The sequence below is a fragment of the Rutilus rutilus genome (genome assembly GCF_951802725.1).
Source record: "Rutilus rutilus genome assembly, chromosome: 15".
In the NCBI taxonomy this organism is placed as follows: Eukaryota; Metazoa; Chordata; class Actinopteri; order Cypriniformes; family Leuciscidae; genus Rutilus; species Rutilus rutilus.
In genome coordinates this window covers 25963910-25976834 of record NC_140220.1, presented here as the reverse complement: position 1 = coordinate 25976834, position 12925 = coordinate 25963910, and the positions used below count along the sequence as shown (strand labels likewise).

The 12925-nt window shown below is 37.3% G+C and overlaps 1 protein-coding gene across 1 annotated transcript; it reads right to left on the bottom strand.

Moving 5' to 3' along the window:
- Window positions 1-4333: 4333 nt before the first annotated feature.
- Window positions 4334-9712, bottom strand: tdh (L-threonine dehydrogenase). Its single transcript, XM_084433251.1, has 9 exons — window positions 9572-9712; window positions 7673-7872; window positions 7468-7510; window positions 7269-7339; window positions 6674-6823; window positions 6283-6455; window positions 6112-6202; window positions 5529-5798; window positions 4334-5432 (listed from the first exon to the last, which is right to left on the bottom strand). The coding sequence occupies exons 2-9, from the start codon at window positions 7860-7862 to the stop codon at window positions 5293-5295; spliced, it is 1128 nt and encodes a 375-aa protein (XP_084289377.1). The 5' UTR covers window positions 7863-7872; window positions 9572-9712; the 3' UTR covers window positions 4334-5292.
- Between the last annotated feature and the right edge of the window lie 3213 nt (window positions 9713-12925).

The following is a 12925-nucleotide window of genomic DNA, read 5'->3' as shown; positions in this document are numbered from 1 at the left end:
TGTTCAATGGGCTTATCTTGGCTTAATTTTAAAGAACCCTTGCCAAAAAGGTTCTTCGCTGTAAAAAAAGAAAATAAATTGCTGCCTTGTAGGCTACAATCAACTTGGATGTTTAAATCATTTCAACTTAAATTACATTAAACTGACTTTTTAAAAAAAAATAACTGAATCTTGTATAACTTATAAAAAAAGAGCAATTGAGAATTGCTTAATTCTGATGAGTTAAAGCAATGTAACAACATGTGTTGTCATAACTTCTATTTTTTTAACATTGTATATAGAAGGAGCTGCTTTATGAGCTGTTTAGTCAAATTTAATCAAAATAAAAAAATGATTAAAATAATGTTTATTCATTAAACCTAAACCAGTCCAAGATCCGTAATGTCTTTGTTTTTCTCCACTCTGGTGCTAAAAGTATTTTTCTGTTTCACAGTCCAGTTGCTGTTTGCAAGACTCCAATTATTTGTGCTTTGCATAACTATACTTTTTATACATTATCTATTTGTTAGAGATAAAATATATAATCCGCCATAAATATAATGTCATGAGCCTGTAATTACCTCCAAATGTATTGTGGTCTCTAATTATTGGGTTTGTTTCAGTTTTAGACTCAAGATATAATAATTACCAGATAATCCAGAAAGAAAAAGACAAGAATGACTGCAGATGGGCATTGTTTCTGAAAATGAGCTGAATATAAATAAACTACGGATTATTTACTTACTTTCATTTAATGACAGATTGAAATATAGTTGGATATGTTAAGGAAAACATAGCTGTTAAAGGTAAAACTCTTTAAAGAAATACATTGTTACAAGGCTGAAATTTCTTGATCCATTTAGGACAACACAAACGGTCATTTCCCTGCAATGGGAAGCATGTGATTATGGAGGTGATCTTTATCTTGAGGTTGAAGAGTTCATCCGCTGTCTGTGGTGATATACAGTGAAAGAAGAAGAGTCTGGGTGATTAATGTTACCTGCTACTGCTGATGTCTTATTGAATTCCCATCTCGGTACGCTGCACAACCGCAGAGGTGCAAGTCACAGATCGAATTGCCATTAGTAATCAGTCAGAACTGTGGCAAAAAGGGATGTACTGGAGCATATTTCAATATTTATCTGAAAATACTACGTTAACTAAATACATGCACTTTGGTGCCCCATTGCTTTTTAAAATTAGTGGCACAAATCATGTTGTTTTTTTGTGATAACTAGCTAGATAAAATATTATCTAACATACAATTAACCTATTATGAAAAGTAGCTATTTTTTTAACAATTGTTTATTTAAAAAATGTTTAATAATCAAGTAAATAATCTATATTAGTATCTTAGTTAATAATCTTCCACTTTTCACATTTTTACACAGATTGTAACTTGACTGGAAGTTATAGTAAAAAAAAGAAATGAAGACAATTTTTACATTTTGTCTATTTAATTTTGATGTTTGACAAAGTTTAGCAACAATCCCCTATTCGTGGAAAGTGTCAGTAAAGAGCAGTAAAACATGTTTGTTTATTCATTCATCAGACCACCGCAATATGGAAGTCCTTATATGGTTGTTGTCCGTTTCCATAGCAACCGGTTACCCTGTGGCAGCTGCAACCCGTTTATATACTGTCTATGGCTGCAACACAGAGTTTTTTGGCACTCCCCTGTTTAAGGAACCAACCAGGTGGAGGAATGTTTATATACTGATCTTCATTTAGCACAGACAGATTGCCAGCTCTGATATTCAATATTCATCCAGCATGTTGACAGACCCTTGCATTGGTTGACAGGAGACATGAGGAGGTGTGTCGACACGATCAATGGTTACACAACATGACACACATTAAAGGGTTAGTTCACCCAAAAATGAAAATTCTGTCAGTAATTACCATGGTAATTACTCACCCTCATGTTGTTCCAACCCCGTAAGACTTTAGTTCATCTTCAGGACACACACACACAAAAAGAAAAGAATAAAAAGTATTCTCGTCGCTTGATAAACTTATGGTTCACTGTAGTCTCTCAGATTTAATCAAAAATATCTTAATTTGTGCTCTGAAGATGAACGAAAGACTTATGACATTTGAATTTCATTGCTCAGTTCTGGGAAACACAACGAGGGTTTCTTGAATTAGGTGTGCCAGAATACCTGAGAGAACGAGTGGGAGGAGCTTATGCTGTCATATGGTGCCATGCAAATGAGTGTTATGTGATGTTTGCATGACATTTAGATTATGGTAAACATTGCTGTTAATAATTTAGAATAAAATGGATAGCTGGATGTTTACAGCAATAATAGGATGTGAAAGTTGGAAGGTTATACAGTGCAAACCCAACTGCCTGTACAAAAGTCTTACATCATGTGCCTAACGTGATTTATGCATGCATTTTGCGGAATAACATTGTTCAGGTTGTGCTGCTGCTCTGCGTGACTGAGCACATGATTATTATGACCCTCTGTTATAGCTACATATGACAATTTATCTGTTCAATAAAGTAACTGACTCACCTGTTGAGCAATAAAAACTTTTCTCTTTTTACGGATATGACGAGACACACGGGCGAGTAACGTATGTACGCAATTTCCCGCGCAAACCATCCGGAAATATTTTGGAAGAAGGATTGATGACTTATTACATTATTTAAAATAAATGTACATAATGTACCTTTAAATAAATTTTACTCAGAATTAAAAGTGCCTTGTTATAAAATGTTTTATTGTTTATTAGAATTATTTATTTATAAAAAAAATTAATAGACATTGTTACACAATTTGTCTCTTGGCTGCATTTATCGAGTTCAGCCATTTAATTCTGTTACCCAAATTATTGTAAGACAAATGAAGAAAAAAAAGATCAAATGAGATTTGAATCTACTTGTTCCTAAACTATATCCAGTTTTACAGCTTAATATAAGCTAAATTTGCAACCCTATATCATACATTTTTATTATTATGTTTTTAACTTTATACATTTATTATCTTATGTTTGAAAATAACTTCTTTTTTTTCTATTTAATTGTTTGATGATTATTTAATGCATATTGCTGTCAAAACCACTCAAATCATTCATATTTGTCTATATAAATTTTTTTATAATAATGGCTGCTATTATTATAATTAAATTTGATTTACCTTAATACTATATAGGGCTAGGTGACACCAACAAAAGTAACTTTATCAGTTATAACTATATCAGTTATCTTAAATGTAACAACTACATTTTCACTTTTTCCATTGGCTGGAGTTTGGTGGTCAAGTAGAGGTTATGTTTGTTTTAAGGCATACCTCATACCAGTGAGGATTCCAGACAATGTGATGTGTGACAACCTCTACATTCTACAACGTTATGAAATTATGGAAAGTTATGAAATTATGGAAATACGTATTTTGAAACATTGTTATTGAACAAAGGATTTATAATTATATCAGATACAGAAAGAAGTCAAATAGACCTGTTGCAACCACTTACAGTAAATTAATAGCCTACTTTTGTTACAACATTATTAGAAATTAAATCAGTGTAAGTGTAAACCTGTCTGTGGACATTACTTTATGTCACACCATCGCTCACATTGTGCAACAGTGCAGACAAACAACATTATGTGTTCACATTTCACATGATCATATTTTACATGAGATACAATTTCATTTGGAAGAACTGCTGACAGTTAAAATGGTCCTCAACTGAAACTCGGCTAGAGCATAACTCTCATATTACAGACGGCAAAGTTCTTTGCCAAGCAACGATACGATGCAGTCTTTTTTTTTTTTTTTTACATTTTTGCAGTGTTCATGCTAGAGACAAAAAGAAAACTTAAAATAATCTTTTGTCAGTCAGCATTGCCAAGTGCTTACATAACCCTGTTTATCATATAACTACCGCCCTATTATTGCCCCACTTTATGAAAGAATGGTAAATCTTTTGTTACTGCATCTACTGTACAAACAGACATTACATAACTTGCTTTCAAAGTGTACACTTGCAATCTAAATAAAAAGGAGACTCAGTCTAAAGGCACTAAAATATTTACGTGGCACGACTCAATCAAAACATGCAAAGGCAACAGGCCGCGGAGATAACTTAGGGAGATTAGTCTTAAGTCAATGCATTATGTGCTAATCACCTTGAACAGAAGCAACAAGACATGCAATGCGGATGTGCATTAATGAACAGGTCTCGTCTTGTGCAGTCAGTATCGCTGCGAGAGACTGCCATCAAAAAGTTGGATCATATTTCCCACAGAGTTATAAATAAAACGTTTGACTGGCAGGATAGTCAGCCGAGTAATACTTAACAAGCACAGATGAACTGTGAAAAAAATGATACACAACTCATGAAAGACAATGTTAAAGATAAAAAAGCTTTATTGACACAAGTTTTGTGATCATAAGAACAAAAAAATGTGGATGCAAAGCTTAACTAAAAAATAATAATTTAATTTCGTTTCCCAGTCTCCCCTTCTTACGGGATAATATATTCGCTGTGGGAAAACAATTATGGGCAAATGCAAGATATGAGAGAAATTGCATTTAACAAAAAGCAACTTTATTAGAGTGGAGCAAGACCGAAACTTGCGATTTACTTGTGAGCAGTCTGAATAAATAGATAGTGCACAAGAGAGGGAAAGCAACCAAGAGGGCTATGATAACATCATTTATCAAGACAACCCCCACTTTCCCTGAGGACCTTCATTTGAGTCCCACCCTGTTAAAACCACAGAATCTTTGTCTGTTTATTTTAGAATGGGCAGCAACTGCCGTTACAATTCCTATTAGTTTTATTCCCATTACTCCGAACACAGCCATCAGCCTTTTTCCTCATATATTATGTTCTTCTTCAAAGGTAAAGTAAAATGATTCATCTTAAATAGAACAAAAAAGAGAGAAAAGAAACTCAGAAAGAGAGTAGAATTTGGGAAGCTACGTTTTAGGAGCTGCAACGTTCATTTTTGGATTTTCATGTCTGTTTGGTTTATTTTGCCTGGAGACATAATTGATCCTTTCTCACTAAATGCAAAGCACTTAAGGACACGTCGGGTTTAAACCCATTCCTTTTCCAACATTTAGCTTTTAAAATACCTTCGCGTCTCTGATGGTTTTCCCCTCTGACTAGAAAAGAGACCTGACCTCTTTGTATAATCTGCATTTAATCTGCAATTACACATACATAGCCTGTGCTAGTCTATACAGATGACACAAAAGAGAACAGGAATATGACTATTTACAGACCATGGATCTCTCTTCTGCATCACTATAAATCTTTATAATATGTACATATTTTCATTGTCCATGAGCAGACTCAGTTGGCCTGAGCGATGCGGGAGTCTGAGCCGATGAAGTTGAGCATCGTCTGGACCAACTCTGGCAGATCGTAGTCGTGCTTCCAGCCCCAGTCATTGCGGGCGTTGGAATCATCAAAGTTCATGGGCCAGCTGTCAGCTATGTAGACAAAAACAAGATCACACAATATTTTGCACCATTTATTTGACAAAAATGTTTGATGATGCGTCTGAGAGTAGATTTATTGGCTCATACCTATAGCCTGTCGTACAGAGTCAATCTCATATGTGACCTGAAGGTCAGGAAGCTGTTTCTGGACCTCATTTGCGAGTTCCTCTGGAGTGAAGCTCATGGCGTTGATGTTGTAGGTGCGCATACTGAGCGTTTCCGTTGGCGCCTCCATCACCTCCAGCGTGGCCCGCAAACAGTCATCAATGTACATCATGGGAAGCCGTGTATCTGGCTTTAGGTTGCACTCAAACTTGCCATTCTTGACGGCGTCATGGAAAATCTGCACGGCATAGTCTGGAAAAGCCAAAAGAAACAGACTTTCATGACTCTTTGCTCTTTTTTTTTTTTTGGCCAGCAGTCGCAGCTAGCTGTAACAGTAAAACAGTAACAGCTGTAAAACAACTTTTCAGGTTTTAACATGTGACTTTAGGCAGTAGGAGGTGTGGTTCAAATGGCTGGCTGGCATTGGTGCAGGTTATCAGTATATCTAAAAATACTCAAAGTGAACAACACCCCCGTTCTGAGCATGTGCCCGTTGCGTAACTTCAATTACGAACACGAGCAAGGTCATGTGGCAAAAACACAGATGGAGCAGAGTGTACCGTACCTGTTGTGCCACCGCCGGGCTGCGAGTCTGCAGAGATGATACCGGGGTATCTCAGACAGCGGAAGTCGAGGCCATAGCGGTGGTGGTAGTACTGCAGGAAATAACATTCTGAGTGACATAAGGCCCAGAACAGTACTGAAAATACTGAAATAAGGATGACTCGTGTCTTACCTCTCCCATAAGCTCCGCGTGGACTTTAGAGACGCCATATATGGTACGTGGTCTCTGCACACAGAGGTCAGGAGTGGGGTTTCGAGGTGAAGTTGGTCCAAAGGCACCAATGGTGCTGGGCACAAAGAGCCGAAGCCCGTGTTCTGCTGCAATGTCGAGGATGTTGTGTAGTCCTACAGAAAAAAAAAAAGAAAAAGATTATTTACATTTTCTGCCCAAAAGCAATCAAAAGTTAAGCTATTGTAACAGTAAGATCAAAGTAGTTGAGAATACATTTCTGTTTGAAAGCTGGGGGGGAATGTTAAATCTAACTGTATTGTCTAAATGACTATCAGCCACTAATAAAACATGGTAAGGCACTAAATTGAGTTCAAGTTTTCTAAAGTCTTACCTGTGATGTTGACTGCTCGTGCCAGTGCCACATTAGCTTCCCCGACAGCACTTAGAAGAGCACTGTAATGCACTAACCAGGTGATCCTGTTATTTACTACAATCTCTCGCAAGTTCTTGTAGTCCAGAATGTCAGAGTAGATAAAGGGTCCTGTGTGGAAGAGGTTGAGAACTGTTAATCGACACATCAGCATTTGCGTGATCTGTTAAGCTCTATGCTTTGAGTATTGTTTATTTAAAAAGTTTAACGGACTGATAAGGGAAAAACTACTAAAATAGGAATGCAAATCAATTCTCTAAGCTACTAATTATAAGAGATTGTACAGAACAGGTCATTAACACCACAATTAACTTAATGAGCATTTCTTTACTGATTTAAATTACCTTAACATGGAAATTATAAATGATCCCTTACAACAGCTCTAAACTACATTTGGCAAACATCTGGTTTAAATGAATATGGTTTATGTAATGTAATAATGTAATAATAATAATAAAACAGAACCCACTAATAGAGTGCAAACACAATTACTTGTCTAATTAAATTATAGATTAAGAAATCACAGCCTTTCATTTGAGATGAACAAAAGACGTACCACTGTGAAATACGTTGCTTGGTGGTTTCCTGATATCTGAGAGGATCACATTGTTTTTTCCAAATCGCTTCCTATGAAACGGGAATAATTGTTTTATATGCGTTTTTTCATGTAAAACTTAAAATTAAGTGTTACACTTACAAATGCATCTATAATGCAAAACTGAACACATTTTTTCCATGTACTGTAACATACATACCTTAAAAGTTTAGCAAGCCCAACCCCTAGTTGCCCGAGGCCACCTGACAGAGATAGAAAAAATCGAATTATCAAATATTATGCAAAAAACACAGTAGGGGAGTCAGGAAGCACCTTTCTTAAAAATAAGCTAAAACATGGAGATCAACATGTGAGAATTACACAAGTCCCAACTTTTTAAATCATTAATCTAGTCGTTTTCATACCTGTGATAAGAACTTTGGGGTGGTCCGTCTCAGAGAAGGACACAGAATGAAAGCTGGCATCAGATCCAGAGGTGACCTGACGCGGGGAAAAGCTGATGCTGCGTATCGCCACAGTCAGAGACTGACATCCACACGCAGGGGTCAGCAGGGCCTGCTTTGCCACCTTACTAAGGGCTCTGAAGACTGGCATACTCGGTTACCTGCAAAAACAAGAGGAGAGACAGGCGTTGAGACATCACATAACCAATTGAATGAGTATTAAAAGAATAGTTCACCCTAAAACGTGAACTGTCATCATTTGCTCACCATCGTGTTCTTCCAAACCTGAATGACTTTCTTTCTTCTGTGGAACAATGATGACAACCTCAGTCACCATTCACTTTCAGTGCATTTTTCCCCCCTCCATACAATGGAAGTGAAAGGTAACTGTCATTTTGCCTAACTTCTTTCTTTCTTGTTCCATAGAAGCAAGTCATTCAGGTTTGGTAGATACTGGACATCTAAATATAAAAGCGTGTGCTATATTTGTATTAACATTTCGGGTCAAACATCGAACATATGTTTCTTACTTCAGAGCTATTTCCAACTTAATCACATGAGGCTTAATAATAGCCGATTTACCCACGCAAAATACATCGGTATCCAAACAAAATTGAATGAACCCTAGTGTAATGCATCTCAAAGTTCATCCTTTTAAATTCATACAGTAAACTTGAGAAAACAGTACATTTCCAGGTTGTCATCGTCGAATTTCTTACCTTGCAAATGTGAAAAGAACTAAAGGAACGAAGGATGTAATTTGAGCGTATTTATAGGGCCCCGCCTTCGGCGGCAGCCAATCAGCACGCAAGACCTGTGCGCGAGCGCTGCTCTGGCACCACGCCGAACACATCCTTCAATTCAACCTCTAAAGACTTCATTGTGCCAAGTTCTGCCGAACAATATCATGACACACAATCCGAGCCTTACTATCAGCCGATTTGATCTTGAACGGAAAGGTCAGTCAGCCTTCAGGGAATTTAGATCAGTTTAGGTTAGACTGGCTTTTCCAGTCAACCGTGGGGCGTAATTCTGGGTTGTCTTGTTACATGTTCACACTGTTAATACTTTATTCTGGGTTAGTAATTAATCCTTGGTAGACATGCTTAGAGATTGTAAACCCCGTATTGAAGTTCTTGTTTGCATATTTATTAGGCTAATGCAGCACGCGGCTCGTATTAATAAATGCTTGCCCATCTGTAACGTTACCCAAAAGTCGCCACGTAGACCCGCTCTGGTCTCTTTAAGTATTCACATATCATACAGCCAATATAATACGCTCACTTCATATCCCACTGTGTCCGTTTGCTGCCGCTCTTCGACATTTTTATCCGTTTCACTCAGACATGGAGACTAAACTCTGCGCGTGAATATTTCAAGAAATAAGCACTGAGGATGTTCATGATTGGTTGTCTGTTGCTAAACAACTCGCTGTTATCTAACACAGACTATAGCGGCTCTGTGCGTGAAGAACGTGAGCAAACTCACGACGACGACACCCTATGAATGAATGAACATCTTAAAATAACGAGCACATCAGGATTTGGATATTCTGTTTCACATGAACAATCGTATTTTGTCAAACACTAAAAGGGAGTCTTGCGATGAGATGATGAATAAAGACAGAGGACAGTCACCTCTTGAGCTTCATTATAGGCCTACAATCACAGATATTTTGCAGAGATCTTTAAGACAAAGTAATTGGATTGAAAGGTAAAAGCGATTCAACAGATAGTGTAAAATAAACAATCGCCTGTAATGCATTTTATCTTTCTAGTCAAGGCTTTACAGATATAAGGTTCTAATTTCAATCAATTTAAAAGCAAAACGCAATAGATTTCAGTAAATGAATTCACTCACCTATTGACAAAAAAGATTCAGAGATTTGGCAAAACCGTGTTTTTCTGGTCTACGCGAGCAGCTTTCTTTATTTGGGTTTCCGTCACTGACGCTTCTTTCAGTATCTTCCAGTATTGCATCAGCCCGCCGAGGAGGTTTTATATCCGCAGCACGAGAGGCTTTCAAGAGAAGCCGGCTGCGCTCTGATTGGCCAGCGCTGGAGGTGAGGTCCTGGTCACGCCCCCCTGACGTCTGTAGAACTGAAACATGACGACTGAGGGTCTTCTTCAGGGCTGCACATGTTCAACCCACCTCTCACAACGAATGCAGTCAACGGGACCTTTGATTATGAGATGGGGGTGGAAAGTGAGCGAAAGAAGAAATCTCGTAGTAAAGATTGGGAGAGAACATTTCGTATTTCTTGTAACATATTCTGTATTCCGATATGGAGGACCAAACAAATAATGACCCAATGAAATTTTCTTTCACTAAATTTTGTAAGAAAATCGTTTATTCTTAAACATTACTATTAAAGTCGACATGAAATCCAAAGTGACCCTTACTTTGTTAGCGTATATTACTAGTCTTGTGGTGAACAATTAATCCGTGCAAGTTAATACACAGAAACAAACTGTTTGCCGTGGTAATCTTTAATCGAAATCTGAAAAGTTGCTTCCGGTCTGGAATGGCGTTCCTTTTCTGATGACGTCAGTTTGCCGGCTTGGGTTGAAAACGCATAACCACTCCCCTCAAACCGTTAGTCTGCTATGAGCAGAGATGGAGAGGAGGGGCGCTAAAGTAAAACCCTGCCCTCTGTTCAATATTCCGTTTCACTTGGAAATACGTCATACTGGAGAAAAGTCGTTTGCAACGTCCGGTTCAGTCGGCATGAAACGGAAGTTGCGGTAACTTTCGAGTGAAGGCTTCTCAAGCAAGAAAAAAATGTAGGGCGGGACTTGATTTTGTCCATCGTGATTGATTGGATGGTTGTGGTTTGCTATTGCTGTGATGTCATGTGAGTGACAGGTAGCCCCGCCCTCACACCAGTAAACACGTCATCATCAGAGAAGAGATGTCCTTGCAAGAGGGAGTGGAAGTTATTTTAATTAAAGATCAAAAGTGGATACATCATTTATAATAAATAATACAATATTACTTTAAAACATAAGAATTGTCCATTTTGATTTCATGGTGACTTAAAACTTAAAAAAAAAAAACAATTTTACTGATTTATTTTTATAATAATAATTATTATTATAAATCTGTGAACACCCCTAAAAAGTATGTTTTGGCATCTTTAGAAAAAAAATAAACCTGAGCATATGCTGTGAACAAAAATAATAGAGGAACGTTACCAGGCATAAATCAGCCTTCCTTTTTTATTGTTGCTGCTATTTTCTGCCAATGCCTGGACGACAAGTCAGAGCTATTACAGGTTATGCTCTGCCACACACCATTAATATGATTAAGTTTTCCTGCGATGCTTCAAGGCCATTTCCTCTCAAAACAATCAATCGAATCTTTACCCTGAAAATCCATTAAAATCTCAATTGCATCACTCCAGGTGTATTTATGAGGCTTCTCAATTTAAGAGATCAATACTTGGACAGAGAAAGGATGACAAATCTTCCTCTTTCCACAAGGTTAAAAAGCATCTTCCGCAGAACAAAATAGTGAATGAGTAACTCAAAGTGACACACTTTTAGGCTTGGCGAGGGGTGTTTACCAGAGGGGTTACTTCAGGTCTGCTACTGTCTCTGTGAACCTAATGTGTCTAGACATTGTTTTTACAAAATTAAAAGCAAAATAAATTTAGCACATACATTATTTCCAGACATTGCAAAGAAATCGTTACTGATGATCTTCACAGCTCAAGAGGTCACGTATAAGGGGCACTTGTAACTTGAGTACACGTATAAGGCCCGTCCCCCAGGAAGCACTGCATGTTCCTGATAACGAGCAGGGAAAGCACACATGTGTTTATGTGATGAGAGATATGGCGCTTTACACAGCCAACGGTTGTATATGTAGCATAAGCATATGCAATGTAAAACTATCATTTGGGACAAAAAATGACAACTTTAATACATATACAGACCCTTTCCAAAAAATTTGAATATCATGGAAAAGTTAATTTATTTCCATAATTCCATTCAAAACGTTAAACTTCCATAGATTATAGATTCAAGGCCCACAACTTAAACGATTTCAAGTATTTAGTTGTTTATTTGTACATAATTTGGGCTTCCAGCTCATAAAACCCACGAAAACAGGATTTCAAAAAATTAGAATATTACATGAAATCACACAGTAATTACACAGTGATACCATGGTCATTGAACCAGGTTTTGGTTATTTTGGCAGTGTGGGCAGGTGCAAATCCTGCTGGAAAATGAAGGAAGCATGAAGTGCTCTGAAAATGTCCTGGTAGACGACTGCGTTGACTCTGGATTTAATAAAGCACAGTGGACCAAAGTCCTCTTTTCTGATGAGAGCAAATTTTGCATCTCATTTGGAAACCAAGGTCCCAAAGTCTGGAGGAAGAATGGAGAGGCACACAATCCAAGATGCTTGAAGTCCAGTGTGAAGTTTCCACAGTCTGTGTTGGTTTGGGGAGCCATGTCATCGGCTGGTGTTGGTCCACTGTGCTGTCCACTCAACGCAGCCGTCTACCAGGACATTTTCAGAGCACTTCATGCTTCCTTCAGCAGACAAGCTTTATGGAGATGCTGAGTTCATTTTCCAGCAGGATTTGCACCTGCCCACACTGCCAAAATAACCAAAACCTGGTTCAATGACCATGGTATCACTGTGTAATTACTGTGTGATTTCATGTAATATTCAAAAAAATTTAAATCCTGTTTTCGTGGGTTTTTTGAGCTGGAAGCCCAAATTATGTACAAATAAACAACTAAATACCTGAAATCGTTTAAGTTGTGGGCCCTGAATCTATAATCTATGGAAGTTTAACGTTTTGAATGGAATTATGGAAATAAATAATCTTTTCCATGATATTCGAATTTTTTGGAAAGGGTCTGTATATGTTGATGTCCTAGTAGTGCGTGTATGTGTGTGTGTGTGTGTGTGTGACTGTGTGTATATATATATATATAATTATTTGTATTTTTTTCTATGAAATATTTTATTTAAACTATATATTCTAGAATAGATCCCATTTTGCTTGCTTTTTTTTTTTTTTTTTTTCAGCACATGTACTATCAGTGTTTAGTCCTTATCGGTCATTATCACTTTGCACTGATAAGATGCTAAGTCAAACTGACTTCTGTAGACTCTTTACAGTAGTAAGTCTGATTACTGAACCTGATTACTGTGACTCTTATAGATCAGTTTAAATATGAAAACACCACAAGGCTG

Coding starts and splice junctions, on each gene's coding strand:
- tdh (XM_084433251.1), bottom strand. CDS start 7,862: ATGCCAGTCTTCAGAGCCCTTAGTAAGGTGGCAAAGCAGGCCCTGCTG. Junction 5,799..6,111: donor GCCCGGCGGTGGCACAACAG/GTACGGTACACT, acceptor TGGCTTTTCCAG/ACTATGCCGTGCAGATTTTC. Junction 5,433..5,528: donor CTCTGTACGACAGGCTATAG/GTATGAGCCAAT, acceptor TTGTCTACATAG/CTGACAGCTGGCCCATGAAC.